Source organism: Saccopteryx bilineata, chromosome 1, assembly GCF_036850765.1.
Source record: "Saccopteryx bilineata isolate mSacBil1 chromosome 1, mSacBil1_pri_phased_curated, whole genome shotgun sequence".
Classification (NCBI taxonomy): domain Eukaryota; kingdom Metazoa; phylum Chordata; class Mammalia; order Chiroptera; family Emballonuridae; genus Saccopteryx; species Saccopteryx bilineata.
Window position 1 is genome coordinate 208836438 of NC_089490.1, and position 24059 is coordinate 208860496.

Sequence of the window (24059 nt, forward strand, 5' to 3'; positions counted from 1 at the left end):
CAGTGGCCTCACCAGTCCCAGCAGGCAGCAGACACAGACTGCTGTGTGCAGACAGATGCTACCCTCTGAGAGCCTGCAGAATCAAACACTTGAAAAACTTCCTACTCTTTAACCAAACTGTCCAATTTTCAGAAAGGAAGTATAAGCAACATGCAAAAATATGTGGAGACAAAAATGTTCAATTTACTGGGACAAAATTGAAAACTCATTAAATATTTAAACAGAAGGAAATGACTAAATAATTCATGGTATAGCTACAGAATAGAATGTTGAATTATTGTCAAAATTCTATTAAACAAGCAGTATAGCACTATATGAAATAAAAATTGGACATAACATAGTATATAATTTGCCCTACTCTATTTTGTATCAAAATGCATGTACATTTGTTAAAAACTAAAATGCACACACAATATGGAGTTGTTTCTAAACAATGGATTGTACCTGATTTTAATTTCCCCTTACCACATTTTTGTATTCTTTTTAAAAAATGTTCTATAATGGCTATGCATTAAATATGTAATAAAGAATTAATTTTAGAAATAAGTAAGATTTACTGTCTCTAACTTCTGGAAAAACTTTAATTATGTAATCAGTCATTATTTTAAAATTATAATTCTACTATGATTTTAAAGTTAAAATGTGTTCTTGCCTGACCAGCAGTGGCACAGTAGATAGAGCATCAGCCTGTGACACTGAGGTCCCAGGTTCAAAATGCTAAGGTTGCCAGCTTGAGCGCAGGCTCACCAGCTCGAGTGCGGGTTGCCAGCTTGAACATGGGATGATAGACAAGACATGGTTGCTGGCCAAAAGTCGCTGGGTTAAAGCCTAAGGTCGCTGGCTTGAGCAAGGGGTCACTGGCACAGCTTGAGCCCCCAGTCAAGGCACGTATGAGAAGCAATCAGTTAATAACTAAAGTAATGCTTCTGCTCTCTTTCTCAAAACAAACAAACAAACAAAAAACATGTATTCTTGGCTTTCATCTTCACCTTCTCTTCTCTCAAGCACACTGGGCGTTAAATGAATAGATGTTCAGCAGTGAGTTAGGAATAACCTGCATGTGACAGTGGTTCCCCAAACATGAGTGCCAGGAAAGCTTTAGAGAAACTGAAAGGGTCATAAGTGATGTTGGGACCCCTGGGCTCTGTATTTTCAGTGTAGGTTATGGTACTGTACAACGGCCAAAACCTAGAAACAGCCACAGTTCTCCAAATGTGTATAAGGAGAGCTATTTGGAGAATGTTTCAAAGGCTATTGCTTTGGGCAAGAACTTTTATTAAGAGCTTTCAAACATATTCATAGCTTTTAAGTTAGTATGTTCAGTTCTAGAAATCTATCCTAAAGAAATAAATAAAAAATATATACAGAACTCATGTCCAAGAATGTCACTGCAGTGATTGTTTTTTCTTAATTTTTTTTTTTGTTACAAAGGAATATGATAGCTATTGTAACAGGCAAAATAATCCAGAGATTGACTTTTTAAGTTAAGTAAAAATTTTCCCTGCATTTATGTTCCCATATACCTTCTATTTTGATCTTTTTGAAGTTTTCAAAGTTAAATGGTTGGAGGAGTCCTTCCTTAGTAATTATATAATCACATACAAACACAGAGACTCATTTAAACTAAAACACTAACATCTGTAATTACATTACAACTTGCTTTTTTTTTCACTCAAGAGTATTCTGATGGATATATTTCCAGACCAATATACTCTGATAGCTAATACCTCTTAGCTATCAGCTATATTTGTTAAACACTTGACTCTTTGCCATGGCAAAGAATAGTAATGTTAACTTGCTCAGGCTTTATTTTATTTTTGCAAAATAGAAAAAAGTGGATTACTAGAGCGATGGCTTTATGTGTGGCAAAATGTTTTAAAATCTGTTTACATATTTTCTCTTCTGCATCTCCTTATACACTGAAACAACCTGGCCTGATTGTGCCAGAGGCATCCATTTACCTCTTGGTGAATCAGGATTGTTATAGAAAGAATGAAAATAGAAAGATGGTGTCAGTATTGTTTACAACAGGAAAAATAGGATTTGGGTGACTTCAGAAATATGATTGTTATGGAAACGATGAAAAACAAAGATGAGCTCAATGCTCCCTTTTCTACAGTAATAGTAGGATTTGGGGAGAACATGGCTAGGCAATAGTAATAGGCCTAAGGAGCCTAAGGAGGCCAGGTGGCCCTCCTGCTATGTGAAGTCCAGGACATACCTCAGGCTCCTAGGGCACCCCTGACTGCCCAGATGCAATGAGTAACACGCCAGCCCAGGACTCTAGGGCTGGAACGGGGCTTAGTTATTTAAACCCACCCTAGCCAGGTGGTCTAGGGCACAGGGATCCTTGCATTCACTGGCTCACCTATGATCTCAGCCCAGTGACTGAACAGGGGACTCACCGTCCTGCCCTTGGTCTTGCCTTCTGTACAATGGGGCCCTGGTCCCAGTATGATCAGTTACAGAGAGTGCTTGGCTCTGTTGCAGACTGGGGCCTGGGATCACTTACCTACCCGGGTCACAGAATGGCAGCAGCTACTGGCTCTAAAAAGCGAAGAAGTGGGGGAAGAAAAGGCTGCTGCCTCCCAGTGCCCTCAGCAAGCTGAAGGCAGCAGAACTGAGCACGTCCCCAGCCCCCAGCTGAACCGCCAACCTCCAAAGCCCCTGAGTGAATGGATGCCTGGGGACAGCTCAGTTCTCCAGACTCAGACACACACCCCCCCCCATGGTTAGTACACATATATGACAGGCACGTGTATGATACATCCTAGTGCACGTCATTTACATCTTCTACATGTTATCTCACCTTTGTCTGCCTAACTCCCATGGGCTGAGAAGACTGACTGATGCCTCTGACTCCGGCTTTCGTCTGCATTCTGCTGGTGTCTCCCGTAGGTCTGCTTTATGAAGATTAACACTCACTTATTGTACTTGGTGCACAGATGGGGCAACTGCTCCATTTTCAGTGAACCATGCTCTTCAATACTGTGACGCGTGCACCTCACTCAAGTCTCTCTGCCTGATCCTCCCCTGGAGAGTAAGGTCGGACTCCTTTCTTTCTGTTCACATTGCCCTGCTACTGATCAGCCCCTTCTCACCTGCAATCTCTCCAAACCCAGCTGCTTAGCTGGGTCTCCTTCATCAGCATAATTTATAGCTCATGAGCCAATATGAAATTTTTATTTTATTTTTTCATATTTTTCCAAGTGAGAGGAGGGGGGATAGAGAGACAGACTCTTGTGTGCGCACCAACCAGATCCACCCCACAACCCTGTCTGGGGCCGATGCTCTGCCCATCTTGGGCCATGCTTGCAACCGAGCTATTTTTAGCATCTGATGCAGAGGTTCCCTGGAGACATCCTCAGCACCCAGGGCTAATGCTCTCAAAAATATTGAGCCATGGCTGCAAGAAGGGAAGAGGGAGAGGGAGAGGGAGAGGGAGAGGGAAAGGGAGGGGAAGGGGGGAGGGGGAGGGGGAGGGGGAGAGAGGGAGAGAGGGAGAGAGGGAGAGAGGGAGAGAGGGAGAGAGAAGAGGGAGAGGAGCAAATGATCACTTTGCCTGTGTGCCCTGACGAGAAATCGAACCAGACATTCATCCACATGCCAGGCTGACAGTCTACCACTGAGCCAACTGGTCAGGGTGAAATTTTCATTTTAAATTGTGAATTTAGCCTATTTATATGTATTAATACGGCATATACACTGGATCTTTACTCTTGTATTTTAGGTTTCTCCCAGTCATGTTTGGCCTATTGCCTTTGCTAACCACACCACACAGGTGGGATCCCCACTGACACCCTGTCTTCTGCTCCTGAGGCCAGAGACCATACAACAACAAAGCAATGCTGCCCTCTTCCCCTCACTAACCTCCCTCTCTCCTGCCACCTTATTTCAGTAAAACTCATTACACTTTCATGTTTGCCTTTTTACTGTTAAATATCTTATGATTCTATTATTTGATTTTTCCATTTAAATGAGAAAATATTTAACTTTTAGCATTTTCATAGGGGCGATCAAAGCACTTATAATAACCCTGTCACTTCTCTCTCCTACAAGTTTTGTTAGATGGATTTTGCCTTCTATAATGCTGTGTCGTGAAAAGCTTTTCTAGAGCCTTTATGTAATATCCCTGCTCAGGGCTTGTGCTTCTTGGCACTGAACTGTGGTAAACTACATGCGTTAGAATGCATCTGTCAGTTGCTCTACTTTTCTTCAGCGCAGCTGTATGCCACTGAACAGGTATTATATTTTGTATGTGAAAAGGGTTTCCTCCATCAGATAACTGATTCCTCTTCAGTGTGTTGAATATTTTTCCTTTGGGACGATGGTGCTTTCAGTGGAGAAACTCACAAGTCCCTGCCCCTCTGTGTAGTTAGGCTTAAGGAAGAAGCCCATGGGCACCGCGTGTGTTTACAGCGAGACCAATGGTGCCTTCCAAGGTGAGCAAAGGGGCCATTTGGCCCACACGGCACAGTCCATCTGAGGTCCATATAAATACCACTGCAGAGCTGCTCTGTGGTCCACACAGGAAATGCATGCATGCAGACCCTGTCTAAGACGACTCGCCAAGTGGGCCCGCTCTGTTTCTCACTGTCACTATAGAGAACAGGCACCTGCACTGGCTGTCCCTCCCAGAGATCTCTGGGGACTCCCAGTATCAGAAGTCTCTCCCGCCATCTGTGCACTCCAGAGCAGGGGTCCCAAGAGACGGGTCTCACTCAAACTTACATTTACCTACAGCTGGGGAGGAAAGTGTAGCATCTCTGAGATCAGAGCTAACCAATATCTCAATGCCATTCTCACTCTTGTGCCCAACTTCACAGTCTTCATTAAATTAAGGACAAAAATATACAACTATCATAAAAAATAAATGCAACGCAAGTTTGGCATTTGTTAGTTGAACCTGTATTTTCAACTACTCCTGAAACACTGCACTGTCAGGACATTTGTTGTCTTGGTGTGGGGAGAAAGGGCACACTTAGGAACTGACTGCAGGGTGGGCAGACGAGCTGGGAACCACCCGAGGCACTGAGTAACACAATAATATTCAAATTGGACTTCCTGTGCACTTACTGTTTTCTATTCTCTTCATCATCTATTCACAGGGAGTCTCATCAAAGACCTTAATGGTGCCCTAGGGGTTCTGCTCTTACAAATGTTGCAACAGACATAGGAAGAGAGGTCTAGAGTGGATGTGCCAATGTGCCTTTGAGAAGACCTCCACTGTGCTTCACCAACACACTCTCACAAGACTGTGGGGTCTGCCCTGACTGCACATGGCCAACGCCTAAGGAAACAGAAAGCAGCCGGACGGATGCACGTGTTGTATGTTTAATAACCAGAGAACTACAGACCAGGTAAAACACCTGGGCAGGTGTCAGTGGTTTGGGAAATGGGTTTTACTTGAGAGAAAAGGAAGGAAGAGAAGGTGAAAATGCTCCAATCAATTCTTTTCACACTTCGAGCATCAAAGGCAATGCAGTGGATTTGCTTACGGGAAATCCAACGTTATATTCTACATCTTACCTTGGAAGATCGGAAGGTAAACGCTGTTGACTTTACGTCAGCTTTTTCTTTGTCCATGAGTAGAAGGTTTTTGTCTTCCATTAGACTCAAGTATTTTCCTGTTGTGACATGGCGTAGACGGAAAGGCTGGCCCCATCGGATGTGGCTTCCACTCCACCTAACAGAAACAGATGAGATGTGATCCAATAGCAGTCACAATCACAGGACAAAAAGCAATTAAAACGTGTGTATCAGCAATGAACCAAGGTGCTTTTCATACTTTAGAATTTACTTGTTAAAACCTTTTGTTTGATTTGCACAGATTTGAAAAATACTGGTACAATGTCTAATTATGATTAATTGGAATTCATATATATAATCTGAAGTACATATTTACCTGAAAAAGAAATATATTCCTATATTCTTTAAATTTAATATTGAAGAACAATTATCTCATTAAAACCAATAAACAAAAAAACACAAATAAAGGAATTGAGAACAGGCACTAAATATATTTAAAGGAGCACACACAGAGTTTATAGAAAGATTAGATGAATGTTGTTAAAAAGAGAACAAGAGCGAGAGTGAGAGAGAAAGGAGTCAAGGATAGCCCCAAGATTGGTGGAGGGCTTAAGAATTTACAAAATACACATGGGATGTAAAGTATAGCATACGGCAGCAACTTTCAACCAGTGTGCCACAAGAATTACTTTTTGACAGAGACAGAAAGAGGGACAGATAGGGACAGACAGACAGGAAGGGAGAGAGATGAAAGGCATCAGTTCTTCGTTGCAGCACCTTAGTTGTTCACTGACTACTTTTTCATATGTGCCTTGACCAGGGGGCTACAGCAGACCCAGTGACCCCTTACCCGAGCCAGCAACTTTGGGCTCAATCTGGTGAGTTTTGCTCAAACCAGATGAGCCTACTCTCAAGCCGGTGACCTCGGGGTCTCGAAACTGGGTCCTCTGCATCCTAGTTCGATGCTCTCTCTACCATACCACCACCTGGTGAGGTTCCACAATAATTTTTAAAACATGCAATACCTGACTATTTAGTCAGGAACACTGATCACTTTTCCCTTAGACTGTCAATTTAAAAAATGACAACAGCCAATACAATAGTAGCCATTCAGTATGAACAAATCAAAATTTTGCCTATTTTTTTGTCAGATTGGCAAATAGATATTTTTTTGGTGTGTTGCAGAATTTAGTCATTAATGTGCCATGAGATAAAAAAGGTTGAAATTGCTGGCATAGGGAATATAGTCAATAATATTTTAATAACTATGTATGGTGTCAGGTGGGTACTAGAATTATCAGGGGACCACTTTTGTAAATTATTTGATTGTCTAACCACTATGCTGTACACTTGAAACAAATTTATGTAAAATTTAAAAAATTAAGAGAAAGATAAAAAAATTAAAAATAAGAAATTAAGAACAATAAAAACTTTAAAAGGAAAAAATAAACAGAAAATATAAACTAAGGTTACAGAAAAAAAGATAAAAAGCAAAGTTAGGGTCATTAAAATCTGCCTTTAAAAATAATGACATTCAGGTAAGATAGAAAGGAAGAATCAAGCTCTGTGGCATCCCTGCTGGGCAGTGCTGTGTGAGCTGAGAGCCATGCACACCCCACACTCTCTGTGGAGTGCAGGGCAGACACACTTCCCACACATATGACTTTCAGTTAACATGCTACTGTGCAAAGCATGGACAGCCTCTTATCATTGACAAGAAAGATGCTGACAATCAAATAATTTTTAAAAACTGAAAATGAATGAGTGGAAAAGAATTACCATGCCTATAAAGTCACAAGAAAATGTAATGTCAAAGCTGGTGTCAATTAGAATTCAATGCAAAGCATAAACGGAATACTGTCAGGTACATTATAAAGAGAAAAAATAAATTCTAAAAGAAATGCACAAAATTATCACTACAAAATTAATCAAATAGATAAAAAGCAGAGATATAAAGGATTTCAATATGATTTTATCAATTAATAAATTTGGTTTAATATAGTCATTAAAAACTATTATACTCTACTAATGAAGAGAATTTTTTATAAATTTTTCTATTTTAGTAATTGTAAATCATTTATTTTTATTAAGTGAGAAGCAGGGAGGCAAGCACAGGAGAAGACTCCTGCAAGCGTCCTAACTGAGATTCACCCAGCAAGACCCCTACCAGGCAATTGTCTGCCTATCTGTGGCCATTGCTCTGTTGCTTGGCAAATGAGCTATTTTAGCACCTGAGGCAAGGCCATTGAGCCATCCTCAGCACCCAGAGTCAACATGCCCAAACCAAGCCATGGCTGCTGGAGGGGAAGAGAGAGACAAAGAAAAAGAAGGGACAGGGGGAGGGGTAAAGAAGCATATGGTCACTTCTCCTGTGTGCGCTGACCAGGAACTAAAGCCGGGACATTCACATGCCCAACCGCGGCTCACGAGCCACATGCAGCTCTTTGACCCCTTGAGTGTGGCTCTTCCACAAAATACCATGTGTGGACGCTACCTCAATAAGGAATGTACCTAACTATATAGTTTAAGTTCAAAAAATTTGGCTCTCAAAAGAAATTTCAATCGTTGTACTGTTGATATTTGGCTCTGTTGACTAATGAGTTTGCCGACCACTATGCCAGGGCAACACCCTACCACTGAGTCAACCAGTCAGGGTGTAAATCATTTTTATTCTGTTTTCCTAAACTGGTGTTTTGACTTGTGACAGTAGTATTGAAAATTAACAGTACCAAAATACTGTAATAAGTTCATTTTTACATGAATCTGTTTATAAAGACAATTACTTTAGGCAAGTTCCCCAATTAAATTAATAACCATGTACCAATAAACTCTGGTAATAACACCATACAGGGTGGGTCAAAAGTATATTTACAGTTGTGAGTGCATAAAAGTTTATTCTTACATTACTATTTATTAATTATTGTATTATTTTCCATGCAAACAACTTTGTCCCACCCTTTATTATCTTAAAAACATACCAACAACAGCATGTTTAAGCATTTCTAGTTTGGTAATAAATAAGCTTTATTACCTTTTTATAAAATTAAGTGTGCTCATTAAAAATGCCATGAAAAACAATTATTTTTCATATTCATTTTCATGATTTGAAGAAGCATTTGAATATATTTTTCCAAATAATGACTCATCTTAATCATCATAGCGAACAACCTCATTTTCAAAAGAGTTCAAAATTTTGACCAAACACATGCTTTTCAGCAGAATTTTTAGAGGACATTTTGCATCCCGTGCTCAAAGCTATTTAATAAGGCTCCATTCAAGTCACTAAGAGGAATCTGTTAGAACTGAATGAATATGGCCAGATATTGGCAAAACACTATAAAATTAGGCACATTTTCTTCATGTTATGGGCACTCCAATTACCCGGTCTCATATCATGGGCCCATGCCACTCCAAAAAGGGAGCCATGGAGCCATCCTCAGCGCCCAGAGCCAATGCACTCAAACCAAGCCATGGCTGCAGGAGGGGCAGAGAATCAAGGGGCAAGAAAATAATATTAAGTAAAGATTGAAAATTGTAAGCAGTAATGTAATTATATAAAGCAATTTGCTATGGCCCTGGCTGGTTGGCTCAGCGGTAGAGCGTCGGCCTGGCATGCGGGGGACCCGGGTTCAATTCCCGGCCAGGGCACATAAGAGAAGCGCCCATTTGCTTCTCCACCCCCCCCCTTCCTCTCTGTCTCTCTCTTCCCCTCCCGCAGCCAAGGCTCCATTGGAGCAAAGATGGCCCGGGCGCTGGGGATGGCTCCTTGGCCTCTGCCCCAGGCACTAGAGTGGCTCTGGTCGCGGCAGAGCAACACCCCGGAGGGGCAGATCATCGCCCCCTGGTGGGCAGAGCGTCGCCCCTGGTGGGCGTGCCAGGTGGATCCCGGTCAGGCGCATGCGGGAGTCTGTCTGACTGTCTCTCTCCGTTTCCAGCTTCGAAAAAATAAAAAATAAATAAATAAATAAATAAATAAAGCAATTTGCTATGGTAACTGGTCCCTGTGCATTACTTATAATTACTTCAAATTAGCTCAAAGGAATGAGGAGCACTTGGTCACTCTTCATGATTCATTAACCTTTGGTTTTGTTTATACAATAACATAAGAAGGAAGAATTTCAAGTATAATGCATATTTTTAATTGCAACGATCATTCCCATTACAGAAACTAACATATATCCTACTTACAAAGTTCATAAAACTCTGCATTGGGGTAAAATACTGGAAGGTTTCCTATCACAAGTAACTTCTAGTATTAAAACTTATTTTATTAAAATGTTCATGATATTGAAGAACTTTTGACAACACCAAATTTATTTGTATAAGTTTGCAATATAAAGCATGTAACTACTGGGCTACATAAATTATAACAAGTATATAGTTTAGGACCTCATTGGAGGGAAAAAACCAGAGACTATTCCAAATATTATAACATATAATGACTTTTGGAAATAAAGTTCTGTAATAAACATAAGCAGGACCTTTGACTATCATTTCCTAAGTATAAAAAATAATGAGCTATTGTGTAGTGATCGCATATAATTAGAAGTGTAAATTAAATGCAATCTAATTTTGTTTACAATAAAGCCAAAGTAGTTCAAAGATTCAGAAGCTGAAAAAAAAAATCTTTAAAATAATGACATCCGTTAACTCTGAGCCTCCTGCTTTCTCCTTAGACAAGAATGTAAAATCAGGCTCACAGAGTAGAATGAAAAAGCCTGTCTTTAATCTTTTAAATGTTGACAAAACACCTTCTCTGCCTCCTGCCGCCACATTCCCTGCTGTCACTTGGTCACCTGGGTTCTGGGAGGCAGTTGGCATAGACTCAAACACTACTGGTGAAGTGTCCCGTCAGCTCCGGGGACCAGGTCAGGCCCTTTCTGCCCAGCGGCTGTCCCATTCAAAGCTCAAACCAACACCTCACTTTCAATTTCCTACTTCAAATATCAGCCCTCAGACGAGAAACAGAAAGATGTGCAAGAATAATCAGACTTATGTAATTACAGTTCACCAGCCATATGGTTGACAATAAAAATGAAGACCTGCAAGGTTTTCAGGAGCCCTCATTCTTCCTTTTTTAAATCTAAAAATTGAGATGGATTTAGTACCTTATTTGCTCAAAAAACATTCATTTCTTCAAGCACACGATCATGAAGGGCAAATGTATCTATAAATGTAAAAACATCTGGAGTCTGTTCTTAAAGCAAAAAACCTCTAAACTTCACTTTTGTTGACTGTTTCATTTCTCTACTTAGCTGTCATTTTTATAATACCTAAGGTAAAGGAAACATATCTCTATACTTATAACCCATCTCTCTAAACTCTCTGAATGATTTATGAAACATAAAAGCTATGAGTTTACTTTTTTTTTACTTTATAAGTCTGTCTCTTCTTTTTGCATCTCATTAAAAGATGTATTTCCAAAAATTTTTTACCTTTAAATTCAATGTTTATAATAAATTTTAATGTTTAAGTGTATTTGATCAACTATTTATATAGAATAAAATGTAATGTCAATTAATCATTAACAGTTAATATAGGAAAACTTTTTAAAGTTATTGACATACATGATAGGAAACAAATTTAATTCATATACATATTTTTGTTGCAAAAAAATATGAGTGAGCAATAAAAAATTTTTCAATCATAAAAAGCATGACTGGGATAAAATTCTGTCTTGGAGAGTAGCAAACGTGATTTCAATGAGAAAGAATACATCATTTTTACTATTAAAGAAGACCATGCTCAAATACATTAAATAGGATTAAATCACAGTAGTATTTAGAACTGCTTTTAAAAGATAGTATAATTATTTTATTTTAAAATGTCACTACTTATAATCCACTGTAACTTAAATTCTATGCATTTATTTCAAGTGACAAAAAAAAGTTCTATGTCATACCTTACCATGTTCAAGGATGTACAAAGTTTTTCAAAAGTATTTCCTGGGATATATAAGCAAAAACAAGCAAAGAGCACCACAGTACTTGGATCAGCATTACATAAGTATTAACCTCAAAATAATAAAGTCTACAAAGATACTTATTCTATAATAGACTGTTCTTTATAACTGTCCATGGAGTCTTATAATCCTAAATGAATAATTTCTTTAAGTATGACATAGTAAGAGGAAAAAGACCTTGGAAACTTACTGTTTTTTAGCTAAAGAACTGAACCATATAATCATTTTTAAAATCTACTTTAATTCTATTAAAAATAGTTCAAAATGACACTTTTATTATCAATATTGCATTTATAAGTCTATCTCTGAACAGCTTTTTGAAATCACCAGAAAAAAAAAACATCATCTACATAAATGCTTATTTCTCTAATGAATACACAGTGACTTCACAATACCATCCAGACTGCTGACTCAGCTCTTATTTGTAAGTAAATATAGCAATTGCCTGTTTCAGTTTCCTCTGTTTTGCATGCACCTTTAGAAGGTTCAATCCAAGGCCCTGGCCGGTTGGCTCAGTGGTAGAGCGTCGGCCTGGCGTGCAGAAGTCCCGGGTTCGATTCCTGGCCAGGGCACACAGGAGAGGCGCCTATCTGCTTCTCCACCCCTCCCCCTCTCCTTCCTCTCTGTCTCTCTCTTCCCCTCCCACAGCTAAGGCTCCATTGGAGCAAAGATGGCCCGGGCGCTGGAGATGACTCTGTGGCCTCTGCCTCAGCCGCTAGAGTGGCTCTGGTTGCAACATAGCCATGCCCAGGATGGGCAGAGCATCGGCCCCTGGTGGGCAGAGCGTCGCCCCGGGTGGATCCCGGTCGGGCACATGCAGGAGTCTGTCTGACTGTCTCTCCCCGTTTCCAGCTTCAGAAAAATACAAAAAAAAAAAAAAAAAAAAAAAAGAAGGTTCAATCCAGAGCCTGCCAGACCTGAAATGTATGCAGGCTGTCTCTCTGAACCTGACTCACTCTGTCCTGGTACATTTTGTGCCAGCAGATGCACAGACAGATGGAATGAGAGGATGTTTTAAGAACCGATGAGACTAAAGACAAAAGCCGATTCCCAACCACCTGGGAAACTGAGGCTAATAAAGGATAAATAATGGGGGGCAGAAGGGAAAGTGGAGAGAAACTCCATCTCAGCGCTTCCTTTGCTGGATTGCTGTAGTTATGAGTGTGACCATTTCACACACAGCACAGTAAAGAGCCCCAGAAAGGTCTGCACACTCAGGCAGTGCTCAGATGCTCTACTCACGCGACTCTGAGTGTCTCCAGTTTCCACAGGGACCGCGCATGAACAGACACTGCACCACCTTCATAATGAACCATTCTGTAAAAAAAAAAAGAAAGAAAAATGTCCAATTTTAACATATTTCACTCTTGAAGTCTATTTTCTAAATAATTAAAAGAGAAAAGCAAATGCAAAGCCTTTGGATAAACAGTTAAAGTCATACTTTTTACAGAAGATAATTGAGCTAGAAATAAAAATATACAATAACACTAACAGTTATCACCATAAGACTGCCCTAGATAAACATTCAATGTAAACATATCCCCATATCATTTTCTCCTCTGATCCCATTCATTCCCTCTCCATCTCCCCCTCCATCTGACCAGTGGGTTCAGAACGACCCTGATCCCTCATCATAACCTAGGGTTTCAGGGGCCATCAGTGACCAGTGTCCACAACATGAATTTTAGTCGTGGCTGTGAATATAATCATGTAGACAGCTTTTAAAAATCCTTAAATTGTGCCCTCACCAATGACCAAATCTTCATGAAAACCATGGTCCATCAGTTTCTAAATGGCAGACTAGTGTTACCATAGCAATTCTTTGCTGTGCACTGGAGGACGGTTACCACATCCCTGGTCTCCACCATCTAAATGCCAGCAAAAGCCTTCCCCCTCACTCACTCCCATTGTCACAACCAAACATCTCCAAATATCTCCTGGGGACAAAGCCGTCAGTGCCATAGAGCAGTGGTTGGCAGTCTTCAGTGACTATTAGAATCACTTTGCGGTTTCTGGTGAAGTGGAACTAAGAGAGGCCCAAGAATTTGTATTTTTAACAAGTTCCCAGGCACTGCTGACATAGCTGGTCCAAATCCAGAAAACCACAATTTCATGAGAGCACTCATTCTCAGTATTGGCTGTATGTTAGAATCACCTGGAAAAACTTAAAACACCCCAACACACAGACAATTAACAGACCAATTAAACCAGAATCTCTGGGTATATACTTAAAACAATGAATGACATGATACAGATGCAATGTTTATGTGTGTATGTGCAATATGTGAAGATTTTTAAGTCAATCCAGAACTTTAATCAAGATCCTGTACTTGGCCATAAAGAAGAGTAAAATATTTGTAAAGCTATTTACTCATCACATTTTCTGACCATAGCCAGGAAAATTTGGAAATACTAAAATGATTTTTTAAAGCCTGACCTGTGGTGGTGCAGTGGATAAAGCGTCGACCTGGAAATGCTGAGGTCACCGGTTCAAAACCCTGGGCTTGCCTGGTCAAGGCACATATGGGAGTTAATGCTTCCAGCTCCTCCCCCCCTTCTCTCTCTCTGTTTCTCTCTCTCCCTCTCTCTCTCCTCTCTAAAAATGAATAAATAAATTTTTTTAAAAAATTAAAATGATTTTTTAAAAATTAACAATTTGGAAAATTAAAAAATTCTCCTAAATGATTTAAGAATTAAGAAATTCTCCTAAATGAGTCAAAGAGGAAATAGAAATTAGACCCTCTCCAGAATTCATAAGCAGCTATGATTCATGGGTCTACTCTGAAAAATTTTAGTCTGCAATCCCTTAATTATTAAAGAAGAAATAATGAAAACAAAAAAACTGAAGAGTTGTCTGAAAAGATTAAATACAGAACAAAATGAACCAAGAGAAAATAAAAAGAGGAAGAGAGTCTCAGATGTGTTAAGATAAATTAGATTCAGGAAAGTAAATGACATACTGCAGGGATGCTGGTCTCTGCATATTTGGTAAACAGCCTGCACAAGATGGAGTCAGTGTGAACAGGTCCGCTAAGTCAGATCTGGCCTTGCATGACTAAGGAAACCAGGCCATGATGGTACGCATGCACGTCCGCCATACGTAACTGATACTATTACCCTCACTTTTTATAATCATGCCTTGGTGTCACTTTTGTGTGATTTACTATAAAATTCCTGTGCACTGCGTCAGGCTGCTGCCAACATACTACATCTGGCTGATGCCACCACCGCCCAATAAAGTATGCATCATCTACAGCTCCATGGGTCTTTTTCTAGCACCTGGCCCCTCGCACCCCTCTGTCTTTTACCTCCAAACACATGAATATTTTTCTGAGCAACAATAAATCACTATAAATCAGCCACATACGTGTGTGTGTGCACGAATGCAGACATGTCATTGGTAGGCACATAAGAGAAAGCTGTCAAGCAGTGAACACCAGGTTATTAATATTAATTACATGGAAATAAGATGTATGAGAATTAAGCTTGAAAACAAAAGAAAATTGATTCTAAGATACAAATAGCATAAACAATATGTTTATGGAAAATTGTATATATTATACATAAAGTATCTGGAGAATTATTCAAATGTTCTACCCGCTTTCATAACTTTTCCTTTATCGACTGAATCTGACAATGTTCCTTTATTATTTATATATGTAGAAATGTAATGATATAGGGGAAAATACTTAAGAACACAAATATAAAGACAAAAGTTGGATCCTCCTACCTACTTGAAATATTTTTAGTTTTATCTGGTTGACTTTCTTAAATATTTGTCTCCCGAAGAGACTTCTACCTTTAATCATTTCTCTTTATTGTTTTTAAAATGCTTCTCTGGCAGGTGTGGAGACTCTGAGGACTGATTACAATTTTCTGCTGCTGTCTGAGGAATCTGCTATAAGAGTTCCCATATAAGTACATGGCTTGTGTAGAAGAATTTCAACAGTTGTCTAATCCAGTCTTCATGGGCTATTTTAGACTGAAAACTGGCACCATAATAACTAGATCCTAAGTATAAGAATCTTAGTCCACCAAAAATGACAGTAAGGACATTCAAACTTATTTAGAAATCAGTCCAGCTTGAGAAATATTCTTTTCTATGAAGAGATTGTCACTTTTCCCTGCAATGTATCTCAAGTATCAAATCAAAGTCCAGGAAAACAATTGTTTGAAGACCAACAAGTTTACCAAATGGTTTTCGAGTCCAAATTTAAATTCATACAACTAAATGATCATCTTCAGAGTACGTGCCTTTACCAACAGGAAGACTGAGAGTCTCTAAGAAATTAACCAAACACAGCTTTAAGCTCATCAACACAAGAGACACAAATAGCAGAAAAGGAGCCAAATTCAAGAGAAGGCCAATGGGTATGAAAACACAAAGGTACCTGTGAAGCTCTCCATTTCCTGAAAATTTTTCCAACAAACCAGATGAGGAAAAAAAATTGTTAAAATAACTGGACATCAGTATTATTTGTAACAAAAAAAAAATTTTTCAAGGATCTTCCCCCTAGCTCATAAATCAGAAAAAGTCAGTCACTGTAATTTCATCAAAAGAATTTTTTTTCCAAGAAGAGGGGCAATAGAGAGACAGACACCTGCATGCACCCCTACCAAGAACCACCCAGCAATCCCATCTGGGCTGATGCTCTGCCCATCTGGGGCTATGCTGGCAACCAAACTATTTTTAGCACCTGAGGTGGAGGCTCCACAGAGCCATCCTCAGTGCCTGGGGCCAACACACCCAACTTAATCGAGCCATGGCTGCAGAAGAAGAAGGGGGAGAGAGAGAGAGAGAGAGAGAGAGAGAGAGAGAAGGGAGAAGGGTGGATAAGCAGACAGTCACTTCTCCTGTGTGCCCTGACCAGGAATCGAACCCAGGACATCCACATGACAGGCCCATGCTTTACCACTGAGCCAAATGGCCAGGGCCCAAAAGAAATTTTTAAAATATGCACACCTAAGACCAATGCTTTGTGTCTTGTTCAATGGCAATTTGAAAATCTCCAGTTTCAGGCTCTAATTTATGTCTACATAACACATTATCCTCCACAAAATACACTTCATTAAGGAGCTCATATTTCAGGCTGAAAACAAAAACCTGCCTGAAGAGGCTGCTTCAGGTTATTCTTTTAACAAGTACAATTCTTCCTATTATGTCATCAATTCCACTTTTAATAAGTATTATAATATTATCCACTGAAATAAAAGTAGTGAGCTATTTTTGTATTTTCATTATAAAATACATTAAGTCTTATCTCAATTGTCAAACCACTTGTTTCTCAATATCAAAAGGGCTCTTTGACTGGCAGGATAACACAACTTCAGAATCTAATGTCAGAAAAAACTAGCAATAGCAGACTAATGAAAGCACAAGTTCTTACAAGTTCTTCACAGCCGACTGAGTGGCAGATATTGGCATATATGGATAAGAAAATTTTACAGGATATGCCATTCCAATTAGTGGGTTGTAACATAGAATCATAAAACAATTTATTAATAAAAGATCTAGCATGGCCTGACCAGGCGGTGGTGCAGTAGATAAGAGTGTTGGACTGGGATGCAGAGGACCCAGGTTCGAGACTCCGAGGTTGCCAGCTTGAGCGCGGGCTCATCTGACTTGAGCAAAAAGTTCACCAGCTTGGACCCAAGGTCGCTGGCTCGAGCAAGGGGTTACTCGGTCTGCTGAAGGCCCGTGGTCAAGGCACAGATGAGAAAGCAATCAAATAAACAACTGAAGTGTCACAATGAAAAACTAATGATTGATGCTTCTCATCTCTCTCTGTTCCTGTCTGTCTGTCCCTATCTATCCCTCTCTCTATCTCTCCATCCCTGTAAAAAAAAAAAAGATTTAGCCTGACCAGTTGGTGGTGCAGTGGATAGAGCACTGGACTGGGATGCAGAGGACCCAGGTTCAAAACCCCGAGGTTGCTGGTTTGAGTGCGGGCTCATCTGGCTTGAGTGCAGGGTCACTAGCTTGAGCCCAAAGGTCACTGGCTTGAAGCCCAAGTTTGCTGACTTGAGCCCAAGGTTGCTGGCTTGAGCAAGGGGTCACTCAATCTGCTATAGCAGAGGCACATAAGAGAAAGCAATCAAGGCACATATGAGAAAGCAAACAATGAACAACTAAGCCACAAGAAAGAATTGATGTTTCTCATCTCTCTCCTTTCCTGTATGTCTGTCCCTATCTGTCCCTCTCTGTCCCTGTCACAGAAAAAAATAAAGACCTAATGCTGTAGAGCAGGGGTCTCAAACTCACAGCCCGCCGAACAATTTTGTGCGGCCCGCAGACTAATCCACGAAGTTCAAAATATTTTGGATAAAATTAAGTAAGCCTAGGGGCCTACTTGTATTTTTCATTTCTCTAGCATCCTAGCTAGATATTAGCTTAGTTAACAGCAGTTGTGATGCGAACTACAGTTTCTGGTAGTTTTGTGACACTGAGTAAACTGCATGTACGATTGTGCTTGTTGTACTGATTTTTTTTTGTTTTCAACTGCAGTGAGAAAAATGTTGTATAACAGTTGCCTTTTGTAGACCTAGTGCGGCCCTGCTGAACTGCTGTGATCTTGCTCTGCGGCCCACAAGCTGAGTTGAGTTTGAGACCCCTGCTGTAGAGAGAACCCTCCCCCACAAGGACACCACTTTCTTTCCCAGGATGCTACCACACAGCTCCGCTGAATGGCATCACAGGTATGAGCTCATGCTTTGCAAGGATTGGGAAGGTGATAAGTTACTCTCACATGTGATTGTTAATTTTCTGAAGATGCCACATCCTTGTATGGACTTGTGCAAAGTTATTTAACTTCTGTGTACCTCATTTCTTTAAGTAAATGAAGCTAATTGTCATCGGGTTCCTGTGAGGAAGGAATGGATGACATAACCCATGCGACCCCTGGGAAGAGCCCTTGCACATCAAACGTCAGCTTTGAGAGGAAGATGATGGTGGTGGTGTTATGTTCAATCTTTTCAGATAGGGAATTAAGGACGTAATATTGTTTGTTGAATTAAACTGTCAATAGTATCATATACTTGTTTATAATCAAAGGTACATAAGTCCTAAATTATAAAATTGCTTGGGACAACCTAAGTAGGAAATGAAGTCATAACTCTGACTCTCCTCACTAGCCTCTTCCTAGGGTTCATGGCCTGGTTCTAGCAAGTTTTTAGCCATGATCTGACTATTCCTTTTGCTTCTAGTAGTTCTAGGTAACAAATAAAGTAATTATTTTATTTATGTCTGCAGTCTTCAAGTTCACATGCAAATCACACAATCAGGAGGCTGACAAGTCCCAAGAACTGCAGTTGGCAGGCTGGACACCCAGAAGCCCAGGAGCACTGACTATATGAGGTCCAATTCAAAGAGTGACACCATAGTCCAGACACCAAAAAGCTGATGTTGCAGTTTCAGTCCAAAGGTAGACAATAATTGATGTCTCAGCACAGAGGAAGTCAGGCAGGGAGCATCCCTTCTGATTCTTTGAAGAGACAGCTATTTCACTCCACTCATGCCTTTAACTGATCAGGTGAGACCCACCCGCATTAGGGAGGGCAATCTGCTTTACTCAGTCTATCAATTTCAATGCTAAATTTATCCAAAAACCCCCTCACAAAAATACCCCAAATAATGTTTGACCAAGTATCTAGGCACCCCATGGCCCAATCAGGTTGACACATAAAATTAAACATTACAGTAAGTAATCAACAGAAAATCCAACTTATCTATCTTGGAACATACTTCTTAATATGGAATTATATTCACATTGTGAGTAAGCCGTTATTATTCCTCCTAAGATAATTACAAATAAATTCAGAGTATTTCAGAGCACTTAGTTCATCCCAAAAAACTTCAGTGTGATCAATGAAGTATAAGCAACACAACTGTCTCATACCTAAATTACAAAAGAACAATTAGGACATTTTCAATCTACTTTCATTTCTTCAACATAAGGAAGTATAAGGAGGTTAGTATATTATTACAAAACTGAATAGATTGCAAGTCGATTATTACTGCATACCCCCGACTACACTTTTTCTCACGTTTACCATTTACATACATATGAATTTAAAGCAAGGAACAATGTCACTTTTAGAGTTATATTTTTTTCATACATTCTGGTTTCATTTTTGTCAAGAGAGAAGCTAGAATATGTAACAAATGCTAAACACCAAAATAGAGCACAACAATAGTAAAAGGTAATTTAGTAAGTCACATCAAATTTTGATAATGAATCAATTACATAAGTTAAAAATAGAAAAGAGTAGCTTACTAGACTCTGAAAATTGCTTTTCCAATTCAAATGTTTATGACATGTTTGCAAAGAATTCAGTAGGGACAAAAATAGCCCTATCAAGTATTTTAGTTACTGTAACTCAGGGTAATAACAGTGTCAGAATTATTCATTTTTTCTAATGATGTTTAATGACTACATCATGGATGACAGAATTCAATTCTCTTTTGAAAAAATGTTTTTAAACTTAAAATTGTTTTTTAATTTTAATAAAATAGATTATAAAAGTCATAGTTATCCATAAAATTACTGTTTTTTAATGTCAAAAGAAATTTTTAGCTTCAATATATGTAGCTAAAATGAGTACTTTTATCCTTTTGTACATAATATCATTGAACATTCATAAAATCCATACAGCAGCCTGCTGAAGAAACAAACCACAATATCATATCACAAATGCACAAAACATTTGATAAAACCCAACACCCAGTCATGGTAAACTAGGAATAGAGGGGAACTTCCTCAACTTGAAGATTATCTATAAAAAACCTACAATTAACGTAACATAATACCCACTTTTCAGTGAGATACTAGATGCTCCCCGTAAGATATGCTGGTCCATTTCCAGTTCACCACTGCTTTAAGGGTATATTCTGAAGTCCCTTGCTAACAAACCTGTTCTTTGCTGGTACTGTCCTACCATTTTGATCACTTCCACTCTGTGATCCCGTCACTCTGCCCCCTGCTCAGCCCCTCAGCCAGTGCAATCCCCTTGAGAGAAGGGTCTCAGGATTGTGCTAGGGGAACAGGGATGCTTCCCTAGAAAGTAACTTGAGTAAGGTGCTTCTGATATGAAAGGCTCTTAGCCAAGAATGTGGGACCCACAGCCCTCAAACTCGATTTCTACTCACTCAGGTTGGTATGCTGATTTAGTAAAATCATTTTTCTGCCCTCCCTGAATTATAAGCAGATAATCTTTCAGGAATCAGCAAAATAATACAAATGGGGGACCTCTAATCATTGAGTTAGCCAGAGTGGTCCCCAATGCCAGCACTCGTTCTTAAACATCCTACATATTCCTGCCTTGCCTGATCTCCCTCAGAGGGTAGAAAGGTAAGTAAAGTATGTTCTCTACAATATAATTTTTAAAAGGACTGTGATTGGCCTCTCCCAGATTAACATTCATTTTTCCCTCAACAGAGTGTTGCTGAAACCTTAATAAATTCTCAGTTATTTAATGACTGCTTGCTCTCAGTCACTTCTATACCCAGCATATGTCCAAATGCCTACAACATGCAAATCCCTGAATAAGCATTAAAGGCACTGAGTTCAAGTCATTGAAAAGTCATCCCAGGATAAAAAGGTCATTTCAGAGTGAAATTACAAGAGTTTCAGTTTACACATTTTTCCTCCCTCTTTTCCAAGTGAGAGGAGGGGAGAGAGAGAGAGACCATCTCCTGCATGCATCCTGACCAGGATCCACCCAACAACCCCCGTCTGGGGCTGATGCTCTGCCCATCTAAGGCCATGCTAACAACCAAGCTATTTTTAGCACCTGAGGGGGAGGCTCCATGGAGCCATCCTCAGTGCCCAAGGCCAAGTCACTCAAACCAATCGAGCCACGGTTGCAGGAGAGGAAGAAAGGGAGAGACAAAGGGGAGGAGTGAAGAAGCAGATGGATGCTTCTCCTGTGTGCCCTGACTGGGAATCGAGCCCAGGACATTCACATGCTGGGCCAGCACTCTACTGCTGAGCCAACTGCCCAGGGGAAGTTTACACATATCACAGAAGAATTTCTGTTCCTACCACCGTCTTCAGTGTAAGTGCCTATCAGAGTGTCTGCAGAACAGCTGGGCCACAGGCAGGTGTGAAAGCAGCCATCAGAGTCTGACAGTGGCAGAGATGAGATGTTCGTGCCTGCACCCAAGCTAGAGCAGCTCTGTGCATGCACTCAGGGGCGGAGTCTGCAGGATTATTTCTATTCAAGTTGCTGCACAAGAAAAACAGGTATGTTTTGACATGTGTCATCTATTAGATGTAAAGGAGTCATCTCTGGTTCAAACAAGACTACTCTTCTAGTTGATATTAAAAGACTCATGTAAAAAGGACTAGACAGAAAAATGGCAAAATATACCTTCTTACTTTCATTTTTCACTCCATACAGAAACCAATACAACCATAAAGGCATTTGGAAATTAAAAAGAAAAGGGAGCTCCTTTTTATCCCCCTAAAGGCTTTGTTTATATCCAGATTAAGTTAAATAACCTAAATGTGGGTAAGTAAAAATGGTCTGAAATTTTCATTGAGAAAATACGGGAGGTTTCTTTTTTTCTTAAAGTTGGTTTGTAATCCAGTGTCCCTTTTTCAATTCACTCACTTTAAGTGCATCAAACACCCCAATTGTTTTTTCATTTCTATCCTGAGAATATTTTCAATCCTTTGCCTTCAAACTATGTTTTTGAAAATTGTGCATTCTAGCCCAGAGAGAGTGGCCCGTTGATGGGAATGGTGATGATGAAGAAGAAGCAGCAGAAAGAAGAAGAAGGAGGAGAAGGAGAAAGAGAATGAAGAAAGAAAAAAGAAGAAGGAAGAGGAGGAGGAGGAGGAGGAAGAAAGAAGAAGGAAGAAAGAAGAAAAAGAAAGAAGAAGAGGAAGAAGAAGAAGGAAGAAAGATGAAAAAGAAGAAGAAAGAAGAAGAGGAAGAAGAAGAAAGAAGAAAGAAGAAAGAAGAAAAGAAGGAAGAAGAAGAAAGAAGAAAGAAGAAAAAGAAGAGGAAGAAAGAAAGAAAGAAGAAAGGAAGAACAAGAAAAAGAGAAGAAAGGAAGAAGAAGAAGAAAGAAAAAGAAGAGGAGGAGGAGGAAGAGAAGGAGGAGGAAGAAGAAAACAATGGGCTGGAGCAAGGAGAGGGTGTTCTCGCTCTCAGTAGGAGTCAAGTATCAGGGGATGAGTAAATTCTCCCTCAAGGGAGAAGAGACCAAAAAAAAAAGAGAAAATCACTCTCCTTTATTTCGGACTTCCATCAAAACTGTTTAGCAAACCCATTCCATTTCCAGACCAAAGCCAAAAAGGTATGCACAGGACCTGGCGGGGACCATGAGGGACACGGGTGGAGAAAGGCCTTATGTGCTAACTTTACCTTGATCACCCCGGAGCACAGTAGAACTTCCTCCCAGGCAGGGCCTGAGCACACTCAAATCTGCAGAGACAGCATCCTCTAATAGCATTCACAGACACAAATCATGCATCTGTCTAGGCCAGACTGAGACATTCAATTCATCATCTCAAAAGCATATCATGGTTTATTATTTACAATTCATACTCATTAAATCCTCATAATATTAAAAGGGGCATGGAGACAAAAATATTTTCATGTATACATACAGCAAGACATCCTGTTGTACAAATATAGCATTTATTTCCAGATATTATCACAAATAATGGTTTAACTGCCCTGCATTTGAAAGTAACAAGACAGAGTAAAAACCGAGAGTGCTGTCTGATAAGATGAAAAATGGAACACCTCTCCCTTGAATTCTCCCTCCCCTCCTCTCTTTCAAACACACACACAAACATGAACACTCTGCATTTTCTTCTCTTCTTTCTTTATTTCTATTGCTCTTATCAACACCTATATTTTATCAATTATCACCAGGGTCTGTGTGCATTTATAAATAAGCCCATTTATGTTTGTATTGTTCCATGTCCGCTCTAGAATGTAAACTCCTTGAGGAAAGAGACTTTTATCTTTTCATCTACTACTATAACCCCAGTACCCAGAACACACTAGTCATTCCATAATTTTTTACTGAATGAATAAAATTACATACTTGTAAGGTTTACAGCAAAACCTGTAATACAAGTAATGCTTCTCAAAAAATATTCCCTTAATACCAGTTTGCAAATCACAGGTCCTAAATAATAATTCTGAATAATATCCTCTAATTTTCTTTTTTAAAATTTATGACCTTAAGAATATGACATTTGGGCCCTGGCTGGCTGGCTCAGTGATAGAGTGTCTATCAGCATGTGGATGTCCTGGGTTCAATTCCCAGCCAGGGCACATAGGACAAGCGCCCATCTGCTTCTCCACCCCTCCCCTTTCCTTTCTCTCAATCTCTCTCTTCCCTTCCCGCAGCCAAGGCTCCACTGGAGCAAAGTTGGCCCGGGCACTGGGGATGGCTCCATGGTCTCTGCTTCAGTTGCTAGAATGGCTCCGGTTGCAACAAAGCAATGCCCCAGACGGGCAGAGCATTGCTTCCTAGTGGGCATGCCAGGTAGATCCCAGTTAAGCGCATGCTGGAGTCTCTCTGCCTCTGTGCTTTACACTTTAGAAA

The 24059-nt window shown here is 39.9% G+C and overlaps 1 protein-coding gene across 1 annotated transcript in view; it reads right to left on the minus strand.

The window, feature by feature from the left end:
- Positions 1 to 24059, minus strand: part of LOC136319452 (ryanodine receptor 2) — a gene marked incomplete at its 3' end in the record, with an annotated part of 236616 nt that overhangs the window by 165051 nt on the left and 47506 nt on the right. Inside the window, exons 7-8 of the mRNA XM_066252709.1 lie at positions 12734 to 12808; positions 5530 to 5686 (exon numbers count right to left, since the gene is read on the minus strand). Of these exons, the coding sequence (XP_066108806.1) occupies positions 5530 to 5686; positions 12734 to 12808 (232 nt within the window). The remainder of the gene's footprint in view (positions 1 to 5529; positions 5687 to 12733; positions 12809 to 24059) is intronic.